At 63.1% G+C, this 23,117-nt stretch overlaps 4 protein-coding genes across 8 annotated transcripts; 2 read left to right on the plus strand and 2 right to left on the minus strand.

Annotated features, from left to right (window-relative positions):
* The first annotated feature begins 5,449 nt into the window (after nucleotides 1-5,449).
* On the plus strand, nucleotides 5,450-10,947 carry GAL3ST1 (galactose-3-O-sulfotransferase 1). 4 transcript variants are annotated; one of them, XM_035312486.1, is made up of 3 exons: nucleotides 5,450-5,768; nucleotides 7,974-8,110; nucleotides 8,928-10,947. In XM_035312486.1, exons 2-3 carry the CDS (start codon nucleotides 7,983-7,985, stop codon nucleotides 10,075-10,077), a joined length of 1,278 nt encoding a protein of 425 aa, XP_035168377.1. In that variant the 5' UTR covers nucleotides 5,450-5,768; nucleotides 7,974-7,982; the 3' UTR covers nucleotides 10,078-10,947. The 4 variants fall into 4 exon arrangements, with proteins under 4 accessions (XP_035168377.1, XP_035168375.1, XP_035168376.1 ...); XM_035312484.1 differs by lacking the exon at nucleotides 5,450-5,768 and adding an exon at nucleotides 6,145-6,745; XM_035312485.1 differs by lacking the exon at nucleotides 5,450-5,768 and adding an exon at nucleotides 6,145-6,703.
* Nucleotides 10,948-12,835: 1,888 nt separating this feature from the next.
* On the plus strand, nucleotides 12,836-15,712 carry LOC118157947 (zona pellucida sperm-binding protein 3-like). 2 transcript variants are annotated; one of them, XM_035312490.1, is made up of 8 exons: nucleotides 12,836-12,903; nucleotides 13,271-13,456; nucleotides 13,946-14,126; nucleotides 14,229-14,340; nucleotides 14,563-14,648; nucleotides 14,932-15,026; nucleotides 15,119-15,196; nucleotides 15,364-15,712. In XM_035312490.1, exons 1-8 carry the CDS (start codon nucleotides 12,852-12,854, stop codon nucleotides 15,633-15,635), a joined length of 1,062 nt encoding a protein of 353 aa, XP_035168381.1. In that variant the 5' UTR covers nucleotides 12,836-12,851; the 3' UTR covers nucleotides 15,636-15,712. The 2 variants fall into 2 exon arrangements, with proteins under 2 accessions (XP_035168381.1, XP_035168382.1); XM_035312491.1 differs by having other exon boundaries at nucleotides 14,566-14,648.
* A 498-nt stretch (nucleotides 15,713-16,210) lies between these two features.
* Nucleotides 16,211-17,703, minus strand: MTFP1 (mitochondrial fission process 1). The gene is made up of 4 exons (XM_035312492.1): nucleotides 17,556-17,703; nucleotides 17,055-17,182; nucleotides 16,742-16,974; nucleotides 16,211-16,458 (listed from the first exon to the last, which is right to left on the minus strand). Exons 1-4 carry the CDS (start codon nucleotides 17,605-17,607, stop codon nucleotides 16,383-16,385), a joined length of 489 nt encoding a protein of 162 aa, XP_035168383.1. The 5' UTR covers nucleotides 17,608-17,703; the 3' UTR covers nucleotides 16,211-16,382.
* A 566-nt stretch (nucleotides 17,704-18,269) lies between these two features.
* Nucleotides 18,270-22,430, minus strand: SEC14L2 (SEC14 like lipid binding 2). Its single transcript, XM_035312489.1, has 12 exons — nucleotides 22,373-22,430; nucleotides 21,119-21,194; nucleotides 20,881-20,924; nucleotides 20,715-20,774; nucleotides 20,454-20,642; nucleotides 19,852-19,947; nucleotides 19,538-19,598; nucleotides 19,381-19,464; nucleotides 19,138-19,244; nucleotides 18,930-19,069; nucleotides 18,672-18,841; nucleotides 18,270-18,593 (listed from the first exon to the last, which is right to left on the minus strand). The coding sequence occupies exons 1-12, from the start codon at nucleotides 22,424-22,426 to the stop codon at nucleotides 18,439-18,441; spliced, it is 1,236 nt and encodes a 411-aa protein (XP_035168380.1). The 5' UTR covers nucleotides 22,427-22,430; the 3' UTR covers nucleotides 18,270-18,438.
* Between the last annotated feature and the right edge of the window lie 687 nt (nucleotides 22,431-23,117).

Below are 23,117 nucleotides of genomic sequence, written 5' to 3' on the forward strand. Positions count from 1 at the left end.
CATGAGAGATCAACAGGTTTTCTTTCATGTTGGTGGCTGTGCACAGAGCCACAGGAAGGAAATCAAATGCCACTGCTCTGTTTCTCATCCAGGACAGGTGAAATGTAGCAGGAAAGTAACAGCAGGCCAATTATTTGCTCGTATTCAAATGCTTCCTGGTCACCGTGATCTTCACGGTTCAGACAGTCTCCTGGCGGGATGCAGCTTAATGCTGGCAAAGGGAAAAGATGAAAGAAGCAGGCACTGAATGACGGGTGATGGGCACAGACTTCGCTGCAGGGGGGTGGCACACGTGGCTGGGCAGGGCTGGCGGGCAGGCCGTCACATCCAGCACACAGCCCCTTGCAGCTTGTGTGCCGGGCCTGGATAAAGGGTCACTGCTGAGGAGTGTGCACCCGCATCTGGTTCAGGAGAAATGTCAGGGGAAGAAAGCGACCCCGACTTCACTGTGAAGGAGGGAAACCACTGGGAGTGGGCACAGGTGTTAGACACATGGGGCCAGTAATGATTTCTACCTTATTTTGGTTTTCTTTGCAGAAGCACAAGTGGGGGACATGTGAGAATCACCTTTCTGGGGGACACTTGGAAGAGCTGAAGGTTATGGACAAGTCTGTGAGTGGGCAGGGGCTGCACTACAGTGTAGCCACTTACTATAGTATAGAATCATGAATGGTTTGGGTTGGAATGGACTTGAACCAACTATCCCTTGGGGTAAGGTATGAACTAACCCCATGATAGCTGTAATGTTGGGCCATGCTCATCAATCCCAAATGAAGCCCCAGACTGTGCAATTTAAACCTACATTTTTACTCCCACTTTTCCCTGCTAGCCATAACTGAATGGGATTTCCTTCACTAGAGTGGTAGGGATAGGTTGCTACATTTACAGTCAAACCCTGAGATCTGCTAATGGACTTAGGGCTGTAGACGAATAGGTCGCTCGCTCACCAGTCCATTGACAGATGGCAGAAATCACTGGCAAATGTGGTGGTGTGAGAAGCTGGTGACTGTTTTCAGTTAGGTGTCCTGGTTTCAGGTAGGATAGAGTTAATTTTCCTCCTACTAGCTGGTATGGTGCTGTGTTTTGGATTTAGGGTGGAAATAATGTTAATAACACCCTGATGTTTTAGTTGTTGCAGAGCAGTGCTTATACCAAGCCAAGGGCTTTTCAGCTTCTTGCTCTGTCCTGCCAGTGGGCAGGCTTGAGGTGCAGCAGGAGCTGGGAGGGGACAGAACCAGGACAGCTGACCCGAACCAGCCAAAGGAGTATTCCACACCATAGGACATCATGCTGGACAATTAATATGGGGTGGCTGGCTGGGATGGGGGGACCAGCTGCTCGGGGATAGGCTGGGCATCAGTCAGCGGGTGGTGAGCAATTGCATTGTGCATCACTTGTTTTGTACACATTAGTAGCAGTACTAATATCATTATTTGTATTATTTCCTTTCTTTCCTGTCCTAATAAACTGTCTTTATCTCAACACACAAGCTTTCACTTTTTTTCTGATTCTGTCCTCCATCCCACCGGGGGTGAGGGTGAGCGAACAGCTGTGTAGTGCTTAGCTACCAGCCGGATTAAAATACAGCACTGCTTCAAGACAGCACTCTCAGGAATGGCTGATTTCACAGATAGTCAAAAGGCAACAGGCTCCAGGGCAGGCATGCCCTGCACAGGAGGGGGCAATCATGGCATGCAGGGGGTTTCCTGCACTGAGGCTCCTTGAAGCAGTTGAGGGAGCTGCCAAGGGTGGCTGAGGAGGCTGAGGTGGTGCCGGGAGCACCCGTCCTCTGTTGTATAGAGGCAGCCCCTGGGGAGCACGGGAGACCCAGACTGTGGTGACGGCTTCTTCCTGAGCCTCCTCTTCTCCAGGCTGAGCAGTCACAGTTCTCTCAGCCTCTCCTCACAAGGGGCTCCCCAGTCCGAGACAGACCTGGGCACACTCGAGTGAGTCCAGTGGAAGGCCACCAAGATGCGGGAGGGACTGGAGCAGCTCTGCTGCGAGGAGAGGCTGAGGGAGCTGGAGAAGAGGAGGCTCAGGAGGAGGCCGTCAATGTCTGTAACCACCTGCAGGGAGGCTGCAAGAGGGGACAGAGCCAGGCTCTCTTCAGTGGTGCCCAGTGCCAGCACAAGAAGCAGCGGGTACCAGCAGGAACACACGAGGTTCCCTCTGAACATGAGGAAGCACTGCTATGCTGCATGGGTGTCGGAGCCCTGCACAACTTGCTCCCTCCAGGGAGATCTTCAAAAGCTGCCTGGACGTGGCCCCCCTGCTCTGGATGACCCTGCTGGAACAGGCCATTTGGACAAGATGTTCTCCAGGGATTGTCGAGCAGTTTAAATCCCGTGCCAGTGGTCATGCTGGGGCTGGTCCATGCTGTAGGGACATGCCTACATGGTGGGAGCTTCCAGCTGACCTTCCAGCAGCCCTGGTGGCTCCTGCACCTCCTTGGAGGTGCAAACAGTTATGGTGATCTTGGGGAAGATGAAGTTACACTGGGGTTAATCACTAAATTAAAGCAATATATGGAAAATACATAGAAAATGTATGGAAAATCTAGCGGGGCCATGGCCACTGCCATGCACATCCTGGGAGAGGATTGACAGCACCAACAACATCTGTGTTAGCCTTGCCCCTCTGCACATCTCCACCTCTCTTCTAAACCCACATCCCAACACATTTTTTTTCCACAGAACACAACCACCCCCCCACCTTTCCTCCCTGAGGCCTGTGCGCAGCCCCGAAGCCTAACATGGCTGCCGCATGAGGGGGCCGCTCAGGCCGAGACCACCCCCCGGTGCCAACTCTGGTGCGTGCAGCCAGTTTCATGGGCAACAGCCCCCGGCCTGGTGTCACATCTGGGGGTGGTGGTTAGGACACGGCCACTGCTGTGGTGCAGTCATCAGCAGCCTGGGGAGAGGGGGAGGAGGAGCTTCTTTTCCTGTAAGGTTTGTGTTTGTGTTTTGTTTTTTTCTCTCTTTTTTTTTTGTTTAGTTTGGAGGTTTGAATGTGTAGCTGTGAGGGTTTAGGAGGTTTCAGGGGAATGTGACTCAGTGGGCATGAAAGTTGTGTCATCTCACGGGACTTTTGTGGGAACACAAACTCCAGGCCCTGCTGTGGAAGATCCTTGCTCCAGGGCAGCAGTGGGGTTTCAGGTGCAGCAAATAAGAAAGCCATGGCGTGCTAGGACGTGGCAGAGGCCTGCTCCTGTTCTGCCATTTGCATCACCATATCAAGCCTCCATTTCCCCCTCCGTAACTCCCCGTAACACTAGAACTTCCCCACAGCTCTCACAAATGGGGGCAATTAGGACACGTTCCACCAGGCTTGAGTAACTGGTGTCCAAAGGAGCTGAGGCCTGACGCTCCCCATGGCAGGACGGGTGTTCCCTGATCGTGCAACGTGACCCCTGGTAGGTGACATCGGCACAGTGTCTGCATTCAGCTGGAAACCTCTCTTGCTTCCCACTTGGGTGGGTGCTTCCCCAGCAGTTTCTCCTGGCTGGGTGATGGGGACGAGAGAACCCCATGCTGGGGGTTAAGCCCTCCTGGAGCTGCAGTCCTTGGTAAGGCGAGTCAGCACTCAGGGGTGCCCCTTCCCACTCAAGTGTCACTAGCAGGAGGTTTTTGGTTTGGGATAGGCTTGGTGAAATTCTTAAAAGAGAAATCTCACCCACTCAAATCATGGAGGTGTTTCTCAGGAGGCTTCTGCCACAGTCTTGTGCTTTGAGTTTGGCTCTTGGGATATGAGGTTAACCACCCCTGGCTTGCCTGGGATGTAAGAACTGGCTGCCACACACAGGGTTCATTTCAGTCACATCCCAAGGCCACGAGCTTCCCTTTGCTGGTAGGACTGGGCACCACTGCTGCCATGTCCTGGCTGCAGCTGCTGGGTGCTGTGGTCCTCTTCTGACTGGAACCACTGCAAAGCACCATCCTGCCCTCCAAAAAACGAGAGGCTGGCAGGATGAAAGGTGCTGGTCTGGAGATCAGAGAGCTTCAGAGAAGGGGTGGGAGTTTGCAAGGAACAGGGCTCCTTGCCCTGGCTGAGTCCCAGCCCAGACAGTGGCGCTGGCACAGTGGAGCTGGGGCCTGTCCATGTTGGGGGACATCAGGGACGAGGATGGAAAGGCAATTCAGCCAGAGCCAGGTGTGTGACTTAATCCAGTGCCGTGCTTGCTTCACGCAGACTATTCACTGTGACAGAGAAAACACAGGTTTTCTCATCCTGTGACACTGGGGACACCATGAGCTGCCCCGCTGGAGTCAGCTGTGTCCCAAGAGAGCAAAGACCTGCCAGCCTCACAGCCAGTGCCTCCGTTGCACCTGGGAGCAAGAGGACAGTTCTTCGTCCCTCTTCCTGCTACGGAGACCATTCTAGTTTTTCTTTTTCCTGGGTACAATGAGGTGGCTGCAATGGGACAACAGCTTCGCTTCGTCCTGCTGTCTGTCCTCCCTTGCTGGGAGACCCAAACACATCCAGCATGGATGGGTGCTGGGCCTGGCAGCAGGCATGTCTGGGGGTGCCCCACGGTTATAGAAGAGCTGCTGCTAGGGTGGTGGGAAGGAGCTAGGGCTGCATCCAGCACACAATGGCCCCTTCTGTGGCCGGTGGTGGGGTGATGTGGGAAGGAAACGGCGCTCACCGACTTCCTCGCAGCTCTGCTGCCGCTGCCGTGGAACAAAGGAGCCATGGGGCGCACGGTTCCATGGGTGCTGGTGGCAAAGCAAAGATGGTTTCCACCAAACAAAACCCTCACATCCCAGCGAGTGAGAGAGACCCCGGGTCCCTGGGGTGCCCTCCTGGGTGCCCACCCCAGCACCCACCTCCTCTTTCTCATGGGTGAGCAGCAGCGGTGATGTGCCGAAGGGTGGGGAGCACAGGCACTGCTGTCGTACGGCCATAAAAGCTATCGAGAGACACCGGGCAGCAAGGGGAAGGGGAGGATGGAGCGTGGGGCTCCTCATGCAGGCAGCTCCAGCAGAGAGAAAAAAAAAAAAAAAAAAAAAAAAAAAAAAAAAAAAAAAAAAAACAGCCTGAAGCTGCTCCCCATAGGGAAAAGCTCATCCCACGAGGCCAAGGCAGGGAGGGGACATCCCCGAGAAGGGATGGCCACTGTCCATGCATCCTGGGGGTCCATAAAACAGCGGGAGGCGCTGAGCAAGCACCACTGGCTACGTTTCCCTCAACGCTTCCAGGGCAAGGAGCTCCAGCTCCTTCTGGACCCCAAGCAGCCCCAGAGCCCCCCAGCCCCGCTCAGCCGGCAGCACCCACCAGCAGCCGGGGGTGCCGGGTGGCAGCGCCAGGCCGGGCCGGGGCAGAGCCGGCTCTGGCTGCAGCGAGCCGGGGCGCTGGGCCACAATGTCCCCGTTGATGGCAGTGGCGCAGATGGAGACAAACAGCCCCGTTGTTGTGCGCGCGGGGCGGCAGCGGGGTGAATGAGCCCTCTGTGCTCCGTCGGTGGGTGGAGAGACGGAGCCTTGCGGCCGCTCGGGTGGCAGCAGGAGCCCCGGCAGCGCCTCGCTCCACGCTTCGAGCCGGCAGCGCTGGGAAAGGAGATTATTCTGATTTTGCTTCGCCCTCCCCGCCAAGGCGGGTGCGCTGGGGCCGCAGTTTGGAGGATGGTTTAGGGAGGGGGAAGCGGCTGGGGGCTGCTTTGGGAGAGCCTGTTCCATGTCGGAGCAGCATCACCCCCCACGCCCCACGCCCCAGCAAGCCGAGGAGAGGAGAGGGACGGTCCGCAGGGAGCAGCTGGAGCAAAGAAAGAGGTGATGGGGGCTGGTGGGGGCTGGGAGGGCCGTGGGGGCCAGCACAGGGGGATTTCAGGAATCAAGGGGCATGTGGGCACCAGCACCCACGGGACAAGATGCCAGGGCGAGGGGGATGGGGTGAGCACTCACGGAGCAGCGTGCCCACAGCAGGCATTGGCACGGGATGAAGAGAGCCTGAGCCAGAGCTGCCGGGGGCTGGAGGGGCCGGCAGTGGTGCCCTGTGTGTGTTTCCTTAAATTTGGGCTGTAAAGGGGTTGGTCCCTACAAGGAAAAATGCAGGAGAGGGCTTCCACGGGTGTTGGACCTGGGGGGATGCAGGGATGTGGCCAGGGGCCGTGGCTGTGGCTGGGGGGATGTGGCCGGTGTGGCCGTGTCCTCGCGCCGTGGCCACCGGCTCCGTCTGGGGCTTTCCAGTGGCTGGGCGAGGGCCGGCGCCAGCGGCTGCCCTGCTCCAAATGGAGCCCCAGGACAAAGCCTCCACCTTGGCATTTCTCCTGCTGAGCTATTAATAATTAAGCCGCTCACTTAAGGCAAAGTCAATAAAGTAACTGGGCTGGGAACTGTTTGCAAGAAACACCCCGCTGGAGCCAGCCCGGGTGGAGCTCAGCATCCCCTCGGCATCCCTGCCAGTGGGGCCAGGCGCTGGCAGCCACAGAGATGCCGGGGGCAGCTCAGCCATGCTCTCGCCGTCATTTCTGCTGCTCGGAAAGCCCACAGAGCGGAGGCTGAGCTCGGCTGGGGTCGGTGAGGGCGAGCCGTGCCCAGCGTCCGGTTACACTTTCCATCCATTATTCATCGAGATGGAAATCTCAGCTGCAGCGTGGCTCGCTGCCCTCCGCCGGGCCGGGGCAGGAGAGATGCAGGCGGAGGACGGAGGCCAGCGCCGCGGGAAGGCTTCGTGCACAGCGGGGCGAGACGCCGGAGGGGGCCCGGTAGCGTTTCCGCATGGTTTTCCTCCGCGAAATCCCAGGGAGGTCCGTGCTCCTATCCGCACACGCCAGGCTGCAGGAGCCGCAAAAGGGCCGCGGGGTGTTCGCGCTGGGCACGTCACCGCAGGGCAGCTGAAGGGTGCGAAGGACGGCCGGCGGCCAAAAGGGTGCCCGGAGGCAGGGCAGGGCGTGCGGGCAGCTTGTCCGCTGGTCCCCGCTGGGGCACGTCCGTGTGTCCTGCCGGGAGGACAGCCCTGCTGCAATGCGGCACCGGGGCAGCTCCCGGCTCGGCGAGCGGACGCGGTGCGCGGTGCGGCGGCGGTGCAGGTGCTGCGGGGACTCGCGGGGGTGTGCGTGCGTGCACGTGTGTGTGTGTGTGTCCTCATCCGTGTGTCTCTGCAGGCATAAGCGTGCACAGGGGCGTGCGGATGCCTGCGTCCTGGTCTGTATGAATGTGTGGATTTCCGTGTGCACGTACGGCTGTGTCCTTGTGTGTGCACGTGCGTGAGTGCGCATAGGTGTTTGCCCGTGTCCTTGCGTGTGCGCATGCATAATGTGCAGAGGTGTGTGCCGCTGTGTGCGTGCGCACGCATGAAATGCACAGGGCTCTGTGTCCCCGTGGGTGCACGCACGGGTGTGCATCGATGAGTGAGCCCCACAGGTATGTGCATGTCTGTACACATGAGCACAGCCGTGTGCGTGCCCTTGTCTTCACGTCGGCGTGCATGGGGGGGTTGGTGGCTGCCTGCGTCCTTGTGCACGAGGATGCACAGATGTGTGCACACGTGTGTCTGTGCCCCGTGCACGGATGTGCACGAGTTTGCACGGCTAGATCTGTGTGTGTGCATGAGCATGCATCGATGTGTGTCTGTGTCCTTGTGCGCACCTGGGAGTGCGCGAGTGCGGAGGTGTGCGTGCTCGCATAACGCGCAGAGATGCGTGCCCTGTGCGCGTGCACACACATAACTGTGCACAGGAGTGCCTGTGTCCCTGTGCACGCGTGGGGGGGGGTGGTGCCACTGCTTGGTGGCAGCGGTGCCGCTGCTCCTCGGTGCCGCGGTGCCCCATCGCCGGGCGTCTGCTGGGTGTGGGTGGAGGAGACGCCCCTTCTGCCACCCCGGCTCTTCACGTTTTGCTTTTTGCAAGGAAATTGCTTTTGGTTTTTGCAGCATGGGCAAGAGTGACACAGTGTGGGCAGAGCTGCCGCACCCTGGCCAGGACTCCCTCATGGCCCAGGACATGCCTGGCACCGATTCTCCTTTGCCCCTCACAGGTGACCACGATGCTGCACCCCCATGGGAAGCCCTGGAGGTCCATGTGCAAGGGACTCATCCTGGGGACCCTCCTGACCAGCTTCATGCTGCTGCTCTACTCCTACGCTGTGCCTCCGCTGCAAGTCAGCATGACAGAGTGAGTATTACAGGGATCTCTGTGTCACCTGGGCAATCCTGTTCCCGGGGCTTTACAGCCTCTGGTGGCCTTGCTCTGAGATGTCACCGTCCTCAAGTGACACACCTGGCCCCATCCCTGTGACAGGGAAGCTGCCGGGTAGGCTGCGGATGCTCACCTTGGGGCCAGGGGAGATGGACCCGCTGCAAAACTGCTGCGGTGGGAGCATGGCCCCGGTGATGAGGAGGGCATGGGGAACTCCTGCCCCTTCCCACCTGTCTGTGTCCTCCCCATGGGGACCTTCCCCAGGCAGCTGTGCCTGGCTGAGCTCAAGGAGCTGGCTTCCCGGGCACCCTTTATGTGGGGTTTGTCCTTCAAGAGAGAGATGAGAGCGCTGCTGTGCCCGCGCCGCCTCCCAAAAATCTGGGAACGGGTGGGTTCAGTGCTCCTTGGTACCTGTCCTCACCAAACCCAGCCCCAAGCTGGGCTCAACTCGACGTTGTTTTCCCGGGTGTGGGAGCGGCGTGACCGTGGGGAACATTAATCTCTGCACTTATAAAATAGCTCCGTGTGCGGGTTATTTTCTAAGTTTCTGTCTCCTGTTGTTCCGCATTGCCATACCGTGGCGTTAACGAGGATCAGGGCTGCATCTTCCCTGGGGCTGTCCAATGTCACTCAACACTGGAGCATCGCTTACCGGCATCGGACATCTCCGATAGCAAAGGGATTGTTTGTTACGCTTGCTCCTCTGACAGCCCTCAGCCTGTGTAGTGATACCATGCGCTTCTTTCCCTCTCTGCTCACCTCACCGCGGTGTCCTCTCTCTCCTCCCCACCAGGATCCCCATCCCCTACTCCTGCTCCTCCTCCCCGGCCCAAGCCAAGGGGCGGGCGGTGGCCAACGGCACACGCAGCCCTTCGGGAGGAGGCTGCCGGCCCAAGCTGGACATCATGTTCATGAAGACGCACAAGACGGCCAGCAGCACCATCCTCAACATCCTCTTCCGCTTCGGAGAGAAGCACCGCCTCAAATTCGCCTTCCCCAATGGCCGCAACGACTTCTACTACCCCTCCTACTTCGAGCGGAGCCAGGTGCAGCACTACCAGCCAGGCAAGTGCTTCAACATCATCTGCAACCACATGCGCTTCCACTACGAGGAGGTGCGCAAGCTCCTGCCGGCGGACACCACCTTCGTGACGGTGCTGCGGGACCCTGCCTACCTCTTCGAGTCCTCTTTCCACTACTTCGGGCGCGTCATCCCCCTCACCTGGAAGCTGCCGGGGGAGGACAAGCTGGCTGAGTTCCTGCGGGACCCCTGGCATTACTACGACCCGAACGGGTTCAACGCGCACTACCTCCAAAACCTCCTCTTCTTTGACTTGGGCTATGACAACAACATGAACGCCGACAGCCCGCTGGTGGAGCAGAACATCCAGGAGATAGATCAGCGCTTCCACCTGGTCATGCTGCTGGAGTATTTTGACGAGTCCCTGGTGCTGCTGAAGGACCTGCTGTGCTGGCAGCTGGAGGACATCCTCTACTTCAAGCTCAATGCTCGCAAGGGCTCCACCGTCTCCCGGCTGACACCTGAGCTCTACGAGAAGGCGACTTCTTGGAACCTCATCGACGCCAAACTCTACCGTTATTTTAATGCCACCTTCTGGCGGAAGGTGGAGGCCTACGGGAGGGAGCGGATGGCCAAGGATGTGGCCGAGCTGCAGCAGGAGAATGAGAAGATGAAGAGCATCTGCATCGATGGGGGGCACGCTGTGGATGCCAGCGCCATCCAGGAGTCCTCCATGCAGCCGTGGCAGCCGCTCGGGGAGAAGTCCATCCTGGGCTACAACTTGAAGAAGAAGATCAACAAGAAGCACCAGAAGCTGTGCCGCAAGATGCTGACGCCCGAGATCCAGTACCTGACAGACCTCGGGGTCAACCTGTGGATCACCAAGCTGTGGAGCTGGGTGCGGGACTTCCTCAAGTGGTAGGAGAAGGTGGGCACCCTGTGGGAGAGCCAGGTGCTCGCGTTTTCCTTCCGTCACCTGTCTTTGGGTTGGGCATGAGCAGAACCAAATGGTGGCTCCCGTAGGTGCTCCCAACCCTGGGCACCCAAGAGTGACGGAGGGGACGTGGGGACCCAGCTCAGAGGCCACTGCTGCCAGCAGCAAGGGCTTCAAGGATTGGGGGTTCGGGGTCTTTCCCAACAGGATCCACTTCTTCCTTCCACGTGGAAATGCTGGAGGCAGTATGGGAAGGACAGGTCCCCGCCGTGCCCTTGTCACAGCAATAGACATCCACCACGCGTCACCAGAGGTGCACTGTGGGTCGGGCAGGGTGGGACCCGTGGGGCCAGGTGTGCGCAGGTGTTCTGGAGTTCGCACTGCATCACCCCCAGCGGGGGCTGCTTTCACCATCACCTTTCCCTCCAGCCCAGTTCCTGGGGCTCCCCGTCCAAGCCCACCACGCTGCTGGGGCTCCCCCAGCCCATGGGTGCGTTGAGTGCCACACATCCTCAGCGCACCCGTGGCTATTGGTGCCTGTCACACCATCAGCCCAGACCCAGAAAGCCCCAGCAGGTTTCTAAGCATCATCCACGCGTGAATTTGCAGAGCAAAAAAAAACCACCCCAAAGCCCCAGCCTGTGCCAGCGGTGGTCCCCAGCACGTCCATGCAGCACCCCATGGCAGCAGGTCCCCCCCAGCCCCCTGCTGTCCCAGTTAGAGGGCCCTGTGGTGCCAGCCCCCACCGGGGACATCCCGGGAGGACCACGGGGTCTGGTGAGAACTGGTGTGCGGAGCAGGTGCAGAGCAGGGTCCCAGGGGTGCCAGCCCTGGGTGCAAGTGGGACGTGGGGACAACGCAACAGGAGATGGGGCATGGTGTTGGGATGGGCTGGGGCAGAGCTGGTGGCACCCGGGTGGCAGGGACACCCCCCAGGTGGAGGCAGCCACATCATGGGGAGCCCTCAGGTGTCCTGGCCGGGCTGGATGACAATGGCACGAGTAAAGCTGAGAGTGGCCCAGGCCGGGCACCGAGGTGGCACCCTGCGGCTGCGGGGGTGACAGGAGGTTGTCACCTGCCCGGGGCAGCAGCAGGGAGCCCAGCCCTGCCACTCCCCCATGTGGTTCATGTTCTGCTCTGGTTGTAAATGCAAGCAATAAAAAGAAAAAAAAAAAAAAAAAAGGAAAAAAGAAAGCAATTCTACTTTTGTAAGATAATCGTATTGTATATTTGGCAGTTTTTAATACACCAATGGTCCAGCTGGTCTCCATCGGTCTCGTTCTTCTCTGTGGGAATGGGATGGGGACAAGGGGACAGGAGCCCGCCCGGGCTGATCCCGCTCTGTGCGTGCAGCAGGATGCTCTGCCGGTCCCTGCTCCCCTGGGGACAGATCCTGCCCCGCGGCGATGCCCCAGCTCTGCCCCCGCCACCAGTGCCATCAGTTAAAGCTCCGCGGGCCCGGTGCTCGGACCCCTGGGTGCGTGCGTGGGGCGATGGCAGGTCCCGAGCGGGCCGTTCTCTGGGGATGGTGGCACCGGGATGTCACTGAAGGGGGAAGTCCCAAAGATGCCTTCGGGGCGGGCAGGGAGCAGACATTTAGAGGCTGTAAGGAGGCTCCCCGTGGACCTCCGTGGCCTCCTCCAGGTGCCCAGGCTTGCAGACTCTCTGAGGTGGCCGGCCTGTAGGTCAGGGGTGGCATCCAGCAAGAGAGACGGGGACAGGAACGATGGCCACCAGCCTGCTGACCACTGTGGGTCACCAAAGCCTGGCATCAGCTGTGCTCATCCCAGCCACCGGTGCCCTCCAGTGATGAAGGGCTGGAGCAAACATCTGGAGAAGGAGGAAGGGCTTCCTGCTCTTCAGGCGGCCGAGACGCCGTACGTGTTCTGCCAGGACCTGCGCTGCTGGAGTGCAAGAGCACCAAGAGACAGAGCTGGGTGAGTGCCCACAGCGGGGACAGGGGTGGTGCACTGGGGACCAGGGCTTGTGGGGTGGGACTGGGATCATGCATGGGACCAGGGCTGTGTGGTGGGACCAGGACCATTTATGGGACCGTGACTGAGTGGTGGGATCAGAACTGTGTAGTGGAAACAGGATCATGTGTGGGATCGAAATAGGGGCTATGATGGGACCAGGACCATATGGTGGGACCTTCGTTGCCCAGTGGGACCACGAGCATCCACAGGACTAAGTCGGAGTGTGGGACCAGACCGTGCGGTGCTGCCAGGACCAGGACAAAGTGACGGCACCAAGCAGGACGGCACCATGTGCAGGACCACAAGCACGTGGTGGGATAAGGAGCGTGGTGGGACTGGGACTGTGCAATGGGACCAGGACTGAGTGATGGGACCAGGACCGTGTGTGGGCGCAGGACCTTGCGATGGGACCAGGACAGTGTACAGGAACAGGCCTGCATGTGGGAATGCTGGCTGCTCCTGAGACATTCCTGGGTCGGGACAACTGCAGGGAAAAGCCACCACGGTTCCCTGTGACCACAAAAGTTTGCGTTTGTGGAGCAACTTCCCTTCCCAGGGCCCAAAATCCCTTCCGAAGCCCCAGCAGACGTACATCCAACAGCAGGGGCTTGGCTCTCCCTGTTCTCCTGTGGCTTACAGCAAGGTTTTAACTGCAGAGATCATAAAAACAGAGAACCAAAAAAAAAAAAAAAAAAAAAAAAAAAAATCACCAGGTGGGGCCCGTTTGCACTCACCTGCTATTAAATTGCCCCCCCAGGGCTGGGGCTGAGCTGTTGCTCTCTGAGGATGGGGCTGTGCTGCTGGGTGCTGGTGTGTGGGGCTGTGCTGGGGGTGGCAGGTGAGTGGGGTTGGGGTCCCCTGGCTGCTCGAGGTGGGGGGTGGCACCCACGTTGTGGGGGGTGGGTGCCCCGCGGTACTGCCTGGTGCTGGTTCCTGATGCCCTCCTGGACCTGCTGGTGCTGGTCATGCTGGTGGAGGTGGCCCTGTGGTCTGGGAGCACCCTGTCCCCGTCTGTTCCTGTGCTGGGGCAGCACCCCGATGTGTGCAAACGTGCTCCTGGGTGTTCTTCACTCTGTGCTGTGGCCACCTCCTCTCCATGAGCTCTGGAGACATCTGAGGACCTGGGTGTCCTCACCGTGCCTCAGGCATGCTGCTGCCGTTGCTCTGTGCTCAGCCCCCCCAGCTAACCCCTTTCCTTCCCGCAGGGACCCCCACGCCCCCGGCTGCTCCAGCATTTTCTGGCCATGTGGCGGTGGCCCCAGTGGTGTCCTTGGTTGTGGGGACACAAGTTGTGGACCCAGCACCTGCTGCTGCCACTGTGCCTGGTGGGACTCATGCGCACCCCCGCTCAGAGGAGCCCAGCATGAACTTCACCTTGAGGCTCCTGCACGGTGAGTGCTCTGGGCCTTCTGTTAGGCCCCGGGTTGGAGGGACAAGACCCCAGGATGGACCTCGTTACTAAGGCCCATCAGGAGAGGGTGGCCGTCCCTCAGGACCACTGCTCCTGGGCTTGCAGAGGGTTAGAGGGCTTTGAATGGTGCTGCTTTGAGATGTTCCCCAGCCCACGCTTGGCTCCATGGTCAGGCTTTGGGGTTCTTATCAGTCTGATGGGTGATGTGGTCCTCTTCTGCTCCGGGGGGACACGAGGACGGTGCTGCAGGTCTGGAGAGCAGCGGGGAGCCAGGCCAGGGTGACAGCCAGCAGCAGGGGCTGGGCTCTCCCATGCGGTGGGCTCCAAAATCAGGGGGGCTGCCGGCAGGTTCCTGCCTCCCAGCAGTGGGGGCAGAGACCCCCTATGGGCCTGGGATGTATCCCACGTCCCCACTTGTGGTGGGACAGGTTCGGATGTTGCACTGAGCCCACCCTCCCTTCTACTTCAGGGGACCCTGGTGCCACGAAGAAGCCGCTGGTGCTCAGCTCTGGTTCTGTCATCCACCTGGAGGCCAGGGTGGACTTCGGGCCTGGCGTCTCCCCCAGGATCTACGTGGACCAGTGCTACGGGACAGGCTCAGGGCGGCTGGGCCACTCCAGGAGGGCCTACGTGGTGGTGAACAGCCAGGGGTCAGTGCTGCGGTCAGCCTGGTCCTGCCAGACCTCCTGGTGGGGTGGGAGGTCCTGGGGTCAGCCTGGAAATGTCCCTGACTTGTTCCCGGGTCTCCCCAGGTGTCTGCACGGCCCGAGTCTGGGGAGTGTGTCTGTCCAGCACCAGCGAGGGGCGTCTGTCCTCCAGCTCTCTGTCCTGCCCCCTGTGCTGGAGGTTGAGCCTGAGGAGGAGGTGAGGTTGGGGTGGAGCAGGCTTCCTGGTAGTGGGCCACCTCCTTGGGGTGACCTGGGTGTCCCCAAGGCATTGTCCCTCTGTGGGCATTCCTGCTGCCCTCCCCTGCTCCCAGATGGGAGCCCTGAAGCCGCAGGGAGGATGCGGAGGTGGGAGGGAGGGGAAGGCCCCCAGGAAGGGTGGGCTGCCCGGAGGTGGCAGTGAGGATGGCCGGTGTCCCAGCAGGTCTACGTGCACTGCCTGCTGACGGCGTGGGGTGCCCAGAGGCACAGCCTGAGGTCCTGCTTCTACAGTGAAGCCGCAGCCAGGTGAGCTCTGTCTCGGTGTGGGTTCCCTGCTGGCACCCAGGAGCTGGGCAGGGACCAGAGCACCCATGGGTGCTTTGGGAACAGAAGCCACTGGTGCCCTTCTGGGGCCTGGGGACACATTTATGGCACCAAGCCACCCCATTGTGGTCTGGATGCCACCTTCTCCACCCCTTGGGTCCCTCTGGGGTGGCCAAGACCCAAAGGGACAGAGGACATGACACCACATGGGTCTTGGGTGGGTGCTGGGGACGCAAGGACCCCCAGCTCTGTCCTTCCCTCCCAGGTGGCACAATGCAGAGGACCCTTCCCAGAGCGCCGTGTGTGACTGCTGTGACACCGGGTGTCCCCCTGGTGACACCCCACCTGGACAGCAGCCAGGTAGGCACCTGCCTGTGGGGGCCTGTGGCTGCTCGGTGGCTTTGGGTGTCCTGGGACCAGAGGGGAGCTGCATGGGTTGTGTCCACCCGCAGAATTCCCAGGAGAGGGGATGCTCCACCAGGAGACAGTTGGCCCACTGCTGGTGCAGGACCTGGTGCCGTGGTATGAAGGTGAGCAGCCAACCCCAAACTTCTCCCCGTGGCCCCAAACCAACCCAACCATCTGGTGCCCGATGTTCCCCACCTGGGAGGAGCAGGGATACTCAGGACTGGGAAGCCCTGGAGGCTCATCTCTGTCCTCCGTGCCCAAGCCACCCCTGACCCTGTTGTCCCCCCAGCGCCGTGCCGCACGGTGAAGAAGCTGCTGCTGGCTGGGCTGGCCCTGCTGGGCAGTGCTGTCGTGGCGGCTGCCCTCGTGGGGAGCGTGCTGGCCCTGGGCTTGGCCGTGTGGCGCCTGCGCAGGGGACAGAGGAGACGCCGGCGGCCGAGGCGGCAGTGTCCCTTCCAGGCTGAGCTGCAGGCCGTCGTGGGGGCCCTCGTCCCCAGGGAGCTGGAGAAACAGGGGGAGCCCGGTTCGGAGTACCGCAGCCTGGAGCACAGCTTGGTGTGAGTTGGTTCCTCGGCAATAAAAGTCACTTCTCTAAAGCTGCTCCTCCTGGTGGTGCTGCAGGGAGAGGTGGCCTCCAGGCAGGACAGCACGGTGGCATGTCCCTGGTCTGTGCTGTGTGCTCCTGGTGGTGGGATCAACCTGCCCAGGGGAACTTGGGTCTGTCCTGGGAGGCAGCATGGGAGGTGCTGGCCATGGTGGCATCTGTTACAGGCAGTGACCAGGTGCTCCGGGAGGGCTGGGGACAAGGGAAGGCTGGGTCTTAGGGGGCTTGGGGCTGTCTTTGGGGTGGAACTCCATCATCTGAGGGTGAGCCCTGACCATGGCTCCTCCACGCTGTGGGGCCACTCTTCCCCTTGTCTGTGCCAAGTGCCAGGAGCCTCCTGTCCCCCTGAGGTGGGACCCAAGAGTTCTGCAAGGGGCCGCATCCTGTGGGGGGGATATTGGGACCCCTACCCCCAGGAGGGGGCTCCTCAGAGGGTGCTGAGCAGTGGGGCAGATCCCAGCTGCCTAACCTGATGTCCCCAGCGTGAACCCACTGTGTGTCCCTTGCTGGCACCCAAACACCACTTGCAGCAGGTGACATCTGAAATGGTTTATTAGGACCAGGCACAGGGCGGATGCTTCCACCCCATGGCCACAACCTGAGTGTGGGTTCACAGTGAAGGAGGTGCAGCACCCTAGAACCAGCAGCGTGCCTCGGTTTCCCTGCCTGGCTCTGCTGGCTGAGTCCCTGCATGTGGATGGGGCTCAGGGTGAGGCCGGGGGCTTTCCCTCGGTGCTGTAGAGCTTGCGGAGGCTGGAGTCCATCAGGAAATCCACGGTCCTGCGGGGGGACAGCAGGGTCCCCTAGTGTCACCACAAGGCCCCCTGTGGCATTGCTAATCTGCTTGCAGGGGAGGTTCAGCTGTCCCTGGTGCCACCAGGGTGCTGTCCCTGCCACCAGCGGGGCCTCACCCCACTAATCCCCAGCAGACCCCCTGTCCCCACCCGCCCCCAGTGAGCTTAGGGGATCGGTGCTGAGCCCCCCAGGTCCCCCTGTGCCACCCCCCCAGGGACTTGGGGACTGTCCCAGTTCGCCCCCAAGGCACGCTGTCCCCATGCCTCACCTGTCGATGGGGGTGATGATGACGGGGATGGCGGCCAGCCCCAGGGCAGTGGTGGCCCACTTTCGGATGGGCAGAGGCCAGCGGGTGAGGGAGCCCAGCAGGGCCAAGGAGGCGGCACACAGGCGGTTGATGGTGAAGCCGGGGATGGCCACGGAGGCCAGGCTCTGCCACACGAAGGTGTCTGCCACCGCCACCCCCACCCGCGTTGCCTTGCCGGGGTCGTGTGCGTGGGCCTGGGGGGGGGGCCAGGGGCCCCCGGGGGGGGGGGGGGGCACACGGGGACGAGGTGGGGACAGCCGGGGGGGGCACTCACCGCCGCCGCTTTCCTGCCCTTGTCGATGGCATCGGCGGTCACGTAGGCTGTGGCCACCCCGTAGCTGGCCCACACGGCCGCCACCGGGACGAGGGGGCGGAAGGACTCACCCACCTCGTTGGCGTAACCTGGGGGGGACACCGGGGGGGGGGGGGTGAAGTGGGCAGCGGATCTGGTGTGCCCCCGCTTCCCCACAGGGACCGGACCCTGCCCGGGTCACCTTGCTCCCACCACCGGGACACCCAGCGCGGGGACACCGAGGGAAGAGGGGGGGCAGCGGGCAGGATCCGGCCCCGCCGCTGCCGCCGGGGGGGACCGTGCGCTGCGGCACGGAGAGGGTGCGGGCGGACCGGGGGGCGCCGGAGCCGCAGAGCCCGGAAGGGTGGCGGGAGCCCGGTGTCGGTGCCTGGTGTCACTGCCCGGTATCGGTGCTCAGTGCCAGTGTCCGGTACCGGGACCCGGTGTCAGTGCCGGTACCGAGTGCCCGTGCCCGGTGCTCACCCAGGTAGCGGACCCACGTGTCCCGGTAGAGGTCGGGCTCCGCCGCCCCCATGGCGCGCTCCCGCCGCCGCCCGCTCCAGGCCCCGCCCCCAGCCCCGCCCTCTCCAGGCGCGTCACCGACCCCCGCCCGCCGTCCTCAGGCCCCGCCCACTCCGCCCGGCTGCAAGATGGCGGCGGGGGAGGCAGGGCCGGGCAGCACGTGACCAGCGGCAGTCACGTGGGGATGGGGGCGGGGCAGGAGGGGAGGGGGGCAACAGGGGAGGGGGAACTGGGGCAAGAGGGGAGGGGAAATGGGGGCAAGAGGGGGAAAGAGGGGAACGGGGGCAATAGGGGATGGGGGAACTGGGGCAAGAGGGGAGGGGGGCAATAGAGGAACAGGGGCAATAGGGGATGGGGGAACTGGGGCAAGAGGGGATGGGTGGAATAGGGAAACTGGGGCAATGGAGGGGCAAGAGGGGATGAGGGAACTGGGGCAATAGGGGAGGGGGGCAATAGAGGAACAGGGGCAATAAGGGAGGGGGGAACTGGGGCTGAGAAGGGGAAACGGGGTCCAGGGACCCAGCCCAGACCGGTGATGGGGCTGAGCAGGGGAACAGGGGCTGGTGAGAGGGCAGGGGACAGTGCCAGGAGCGGGCAGGGGGCTGAGCAGGGCTTCCCCCTCCGGCCAGCAGGGCCCGGTCGTGGGGCCGAGGGACAAAAACCAGCCGAGACCCCTCAGTGTCCATCCCTTTACTGCCCCCACCCCACCAGCCCCCGCTACCCCGGGGGCCACGTAAGGCACAGAGGGGCCGGCGGCCCCATGCGCAGCCCCCGCATCCCTGAGCCGCGGGGCCCCGGCCCCCTTCCTCCGTCCTCCCCGGGGGCGGGGGCCGCGCTGCCGGCGTCAAGGGCTGTGGTTGGGGGTCCCCTCGCCCGGCTTGTCGCCGCCGAGCTGCTGGATCTGCTGGGCCGAGGCGGCGTCGGGCAGCAGCACCTCCACGCTGTAGCTCACCTTCTTGGCGTGGATGTAGCTGTAGGTGTTGTCGAAGCGCAGGACGTCTGCGGGACAGGGCGAGGAGGGGGGGGTCAGGGCGCTGGGGACGGGGTCCCCGGGTAGGGGACGGGGGGGACACTCACAGATGCCGGGGGTGGAGCAGGTGAGGGAGCCGTCCTCGGGCACCATGTGCGCGTTGTAGCGCTGGGTGGGGAACACCTCGGTCATGTCGCCCGCCCGCTGCCGCTCCCCGACCTTCGTCTTCAGGTACACCCCGAAGCCCACGTCAGCCCCCTCCGACTTGAACTGCCACCTGCCGGAGAGATGCCATGGGGGGGGTCACCGCCACCCGCCTCGGCTCCGTCCGTCCTCGTCCCCCCCGCGGCGGGGACCTCCCTCACCTGAGGACACAGCCGGGGACGAGGATCTCGTACTCGACCTGGTGGGACGAGCCCCGGTTGACCACCACCGTGTGCTCGTAGGGCTGCGTCAGCTGGTCCCGCACGTAGTACTGCGGGGGCACGTCCCCCCCGTAGTTGATCTGGAAGGGGACGGTTACGGGATGCCACCACCATCCCGAGTCCTCACGGTGGGGGGAGCTCCTCCTACCTTGCTGGGGCACTTGGGGTCCCCATCGGGGTCTGTCAGCGTGCCCCCGTACTCCACCGGGATCTGTGCGGGGTCGATGTACTTCTGCAGGACCTCCTTCCAGTCGGCTGGGGGACAGCGGGGCGCTCAGGGGGGGCTGAGACCCACACGGGGACCCCCCAGCCCGGCCAAGGCGCCTCTGCCTGAGCCGGGGACCCCCTGAGGCTGCAGGGACAGGGCGAAGGCTACCCCAGCCCCACTCACATCCCAGCACCACGACCTTCTTGCGGGTGTCCTCGCTCAGGAAGTGCTTGACCAGGTTGTAGGCTACCGGGAAGATCTTGGGAGCTGGGGAGCGGAGCCGGGCGTCACGGCGGCCGCACGGCATCGTGCCCGGCCGCACACCCAGCGCTGGACTCACCCTTCACGATGAACAGACGCTTCAGGGACTCGGGGTAGTTCTCCTCAAACATGGACAGGAGCTGCGGGATGGGGACAGCTGCACGCCCGCGTCCTCCTGCCCATACACCCCGTGGGGCAGCCCCACCTGCTTGGGCTTTGCGGTGGGGGCACAGGAGAGGACCCCGTGCTCTTGCACCCACCCTCAGGACCTCGAGTCACACCTGGCTCCTTGGGCACCCCCACAGCCCGGGGACACCAGGGACAAGGTTCTGGCCTCAGTGGCCGGCACCCCCTGCAGCCCCTGAGCCCCCCGGGGTGGGAGCAGCCCCTCACCTCACCGTACGCCTCCACCGCTGGCTTCCAGAGGTGCTTCAAGCCCAAGCCCTCGCAGTCGTAGACCATCAGCACCATCTCAATCTTCTTGCCCAGCTGGGACGGGGGACAGAGAGGCCAGGCGGGAGGATGAGCTCAGGGACGGGGAAGCAGCGGCCGCTGCCAAGTCCCTGCTCCCACCTGTCCCTCATCACTGCCACCCGCCGTCCTGGGGACAAGCTGGTGGCAGAGACAGGGCAGCCCAGAGCTGGTCCCTGCGTCCCCACCAGGCTGGCCCCGTCCATCCAGAGCCTCCTCTGAAGCATTGGTGCGGGTGCTGGGACAGGGACACAGGCTGGGGGGGGACACACACGGACAGAACATGGATTTAAAGGGCTGAGAGGGACACGGGTTGGTGGGGATGGACGGGACGTGGACCTACGGGGCTGGCGGGTACCTGGGCTTGTGACAGCAGAGATAGGCAAGGTATGGTCCTGTGGGGTCGGTGGGGATGTGGATGGGGGGGGACAGCAGGGATGGCGAGGACATGGGCTGGTGGGGGCAGCAGGGATGGACGGGACAGAGGCTGGCGGGGACAGGGGCACGGCCAGGCGGGCGCCCACCTTCTGGCTCTGCCTCTCACACTCGTGCCGCAGCAGCTCACAGTCACGGAACTTGTTTTTGAGCAGGTCCTGCTTGGAGGCGGAGAAGAGCAGCCCCTTGGCATCCAGCGGCCCGATGATCTCATACCAGATGGGGCTGCCCTCCCGGTCGTAGCCGCACATGCCCCCCGACATGTACTTCCTGATCACCTGCGGGAGCACCTCACGTTGGGGACATCCTTCCCGAGCTGGGGACACCCCTCCCAGGCTGGGGACACCCACCTCGGGCGCTTCCCAAGCAACGATGTTGTCGGCATCCATGCGCTTGCGGACCTCCACGTGCTGCGAAGGTGAGGCAGGGGTGAGGGCAAGCGGGGTCCCCCCACCACCTCCACGGGGACACCCCAACCCCTTGGTAGGGCTCTCCCCAGCGCCGGGGTCCCCTCACCTTGCGGAGCATCGCCTCCGACTTGGGCAGGTCGAAGCAGCGTGCTGCAAGAGAGCGGAGAGGCTCAGCTCAGCCGCGGGGCGCAGCGAGGACGTCCCCACCGAACCCGTTGCCCTCGCTGCTCTCTGCCCCGGTGCTGGCTTGATAAGCTCCAGGAGCAGCCTGCACGTGCCGGCATCCCCGGCTCGGTGCCACCCCGTGGGATGTCCCAGCCCCTCTGTGCCCTCCCCGGGCTTACCTCGGAGCCATTTCAGGAGGAAATAGTCGTCCTGAGAGGGCAGGGAGGGGAGCACGTCCTTGAGGTTCTCCCGAAACTGTGGGGACAAGGAAGGGGCACAGTCAGCAGGGCTGGGGATGTGGCCCCATCCCTTCCTCACCCCCCAGGTTCAAAGTTTGTCCCAAGAGCCGCTGGCAGGACCGGGCATTCTCTGCTCCTGTCGCTGGCAGGGGACCGTCCCCAGGCCAGCTGCCAAGCACAGGGTGTCTCCAAACCGGTCCCATTGCGCAAGGGCACCAGCGACCTGCACCCACCCCCCAGCACTAAGCATCCCCCCTCTGCCATCAGAGGAGGGATTTTGGGATGGAGCCGGACACCAGGCGCTCATCGCACACCACCGGTGACACCACCGAGGTTGGCAGGGACCTGGGGGCACCGCGGTCGGTGGCCTGGGGCACACGGTGCCAGTCGCCTGGCCGGGGCACGACACAAATCCCCTGGCCTGCGCCGTACCAGCCCGTAACAAGGCTGACCGGATTATCCCCGCCTGAATTTAGGTGTAATTAAACCTCGGATTAACTCCTTCACACGGAGAAAAACAACGCGGCCGCAGGCGGGAGGGGACAGGTTTCGCAGCTCGTTGCATCAGGGCCGCGCTGCGCGGGCGTCCCGCACCCTCCTGCCCCAAAATCCCGGCCGGGCATCGACGTGGCCGTACCCCCCCGGGGTCATCGCCCACAGGCCGGGACGGAGTTCGGCTGGGTTTGACGGCTCGCGATAAGATAAAGCCTCCAACGTTGCCCTCTCATCAGATCGAACCCCACAGAGGCCGATAAAGGTGGGACGAGGCAAAGCCGCTCTTGGCAGCGACCTTGCTGTCCCCGGGGGGGGTGACAGCCACCATCTCGGCCAGCCGTCCTCCACCCGTGGCGTGGGACCGGTGGGCGAGACGTGCTGGGGGGGGGGGGACCCGCTCGGCACACCTCCCCGCCGGGACAGGGAGCGCTGGCAGGGCTCCATCCTCCGGGACGGGAGCAGGCAGCGAGCAGAGCCCCGGGGATGCTCCGTGCACCGGGAGAGGCGAGGGCCCGGCTCTGGGCCTCGCGGGGTGCCGGTGGCGATGGGTGCTGGGGGCGATGGGTGGCAGGTGCCGGCGGTGGCGGCGACCGGTGGTGGCGGGTGCCCGGTGCCGCTGAGCCCCGGGGCGCGGCCCGAGCGCGGCCGGGTCCCGCAGCATCCCCCCCCCCCACACACACACACACACCTCGGGCTCACCTGGGCCAGCGCCTCCGCCTGCCGCGGGCTGAGGTCCCCGACGCGGCCGCTCATGGTGCTGCCGGCCCGGCGCGGCGGGGACGGCGCCGCCTTCTTAAGGGCGGCCGGCAGCGCCCGCAGGTTGCGGCGGCTCCGCCCCGCACCGCCCCCGGCCCGGCACGGCTCGGCTCGGCCCGGCTCGGCTCGGCACGGCTCGGCTCGGCCCGGCCCCGCAGCCCTTGGACTCTGCCCGCCCCCGGTGGCCGCACGGTCAGAGCCCGGAGCGGGGACGGGGATGGGGCAGGGCGGGGAGGCGGAGACAGGGAGTGAGGGACGGGGACGGAGGGAGGATGGAGCGAGGGGATTGGGGTCAGGGCGCCGCGGAGAGGGGACGGGGACAAAGATGGGGACTGGGAGAGGAGTTAGGGCAGGGGACGGAGGTGGGGACAGGGACAGCGTGGGACAAGGGGCAGAGGTGGGGTACAGATGGGGCAAGGGACGGATTGGGGACAGGGGATGGAGGCAGGGACAGAGTTAGGGGCAGGGACGGTATGGGAGATAGGACGGGACGGAGATGGAGCACAGATGGGAGATGGGGCATGGGAAGGAAATGGGGCAGAGGTAGAACAGGGGACAGAAACGGGGCAGGGGCAGGAGCTGGGGTCAGGGACAGGAGCTGGGATCAGGGCCAAGGTTCACGCACAGGGGCAGGAGGACACGGGTAAGGGATCGAGGTCAGGGCACCAGGGAGAGGGGACAAGGACGA

This window comes from Oxyura jamaicensis (assembly GCF_011077185.1).
Source record: "Oxyura jamaicensis isolate SHBP4307 breed ruddy duck chromosome 15 unlocalized genomic scaffold, BPBGC_Ojam_1.0 oxy15_random_OJ101, whole genome shotgun sequence".
Taxonomy (NCBI): Eukaryota; Metazoa; Chordata; class Aves; order Anseriformes; family Anatidae; genus Oxyura; species Oxyura jamaicensis.

What these genes read in the sequence shown, in the direction of transcription:
- GAL3ST1 (XM_035312484.1), top strand. Translation starts at nt 6,449, where the DNA reads ATGCTCTCGCCGTCATTTCTGCTGCTCGGAAAGCCCACAGAGCGGAGG. An exon ending in CTCCGCGAAATCCCAGGGAG is followed by an intron (nt 6,746 to 7,973) that starts GTCCGTGCTCCT and finishes TGCCCCTCACAG; the next exon opens with GTGACCACGATGCTGCACCC. An exon ending in CTGCAAGTCAGCATGACAGA is followed by an intron (nt 8,111 to 8,927) that starts GTGAGTATTACA and finishes CCTCCCCACCAG; the next exon opens with GATCCCCATCCCCTACTCCT.
- LOC118157947 (XM_035312490.1), top strand. Translation starts at nt 12,852, where the DNA reads ATGGGGCTGTGCTGCTGGGTGCTGGTGTGTGGGGCTGTGCTGGGGGTG. An exon ending in GTGGTGGTGAACAGCCAGGG is followed by an intron (nt 14,127 to 14,228) that starts GTCAGTGCTGCG and finishes GGGTCTCCCCAG; the next exon opens with GTGTCTGCACGGCCCGAGTC. An exon ending in CCCACCTGGACAGCAGCCAG is followed by an intron (nt 15,027 to 15,118) that starts GTAGGCACCTGC and finishes GTCCACCCGCAG; the next exon opens with AATTCCCAGGAGAGGGGATG.
- MTFP1 (XM_035312492.1), bottom strand. Translation starts at nt 17,607, where the DNA reads ATGGGGGCGGCGGAGCCCGACCTCTACCGGGACACGTGGGTCCGCTAC. An exon ending in AGGGCAGGAAAGCGGCGGCG is followed by an intron (nt 16,975 to 17,054) that starts GTGAGTGCCCCC and finishes CCCCCCCCCCAG; the next exon opens with GCCCACGCACACGACCCCGG. An exon ending in ATCATCACCCCCATCGACAG is followed by an intron (nt 16,459 to 16,741) that starts GTGAGGCATGGG and finishes GTCCCCCCGCAG; the next exon opens with GACCGTGGATTTCCTGATGG.
- SEC14L2 (XM_035312489.1), bottom strand. Translation starts at nt 22,426, where the DNA reads ATGAGCGGCCGCGTCGGGGACCTCAGCCCGCGGCAGGCGGAGGCGCTG. An exon ending in GAAGGTCGTGGTGCTGGGAT is followed by an intron (nt 19,245 to 19,380) that starts GTGAGTGGGGCT and finishes GCTGTCCCCCAG; the next exon opens with CCGACTGGAAGGAGGTCCTG. An exon ending in GTCCCCGGCTGTGTCCTCAG is followed by an intron (nt 18,842 to 18,929) that starts GTGAGGGAGGTC and finishes TCTCTCCGGCAG; the next exon opens with GTGGCAGTTCAAGTCGGAGG.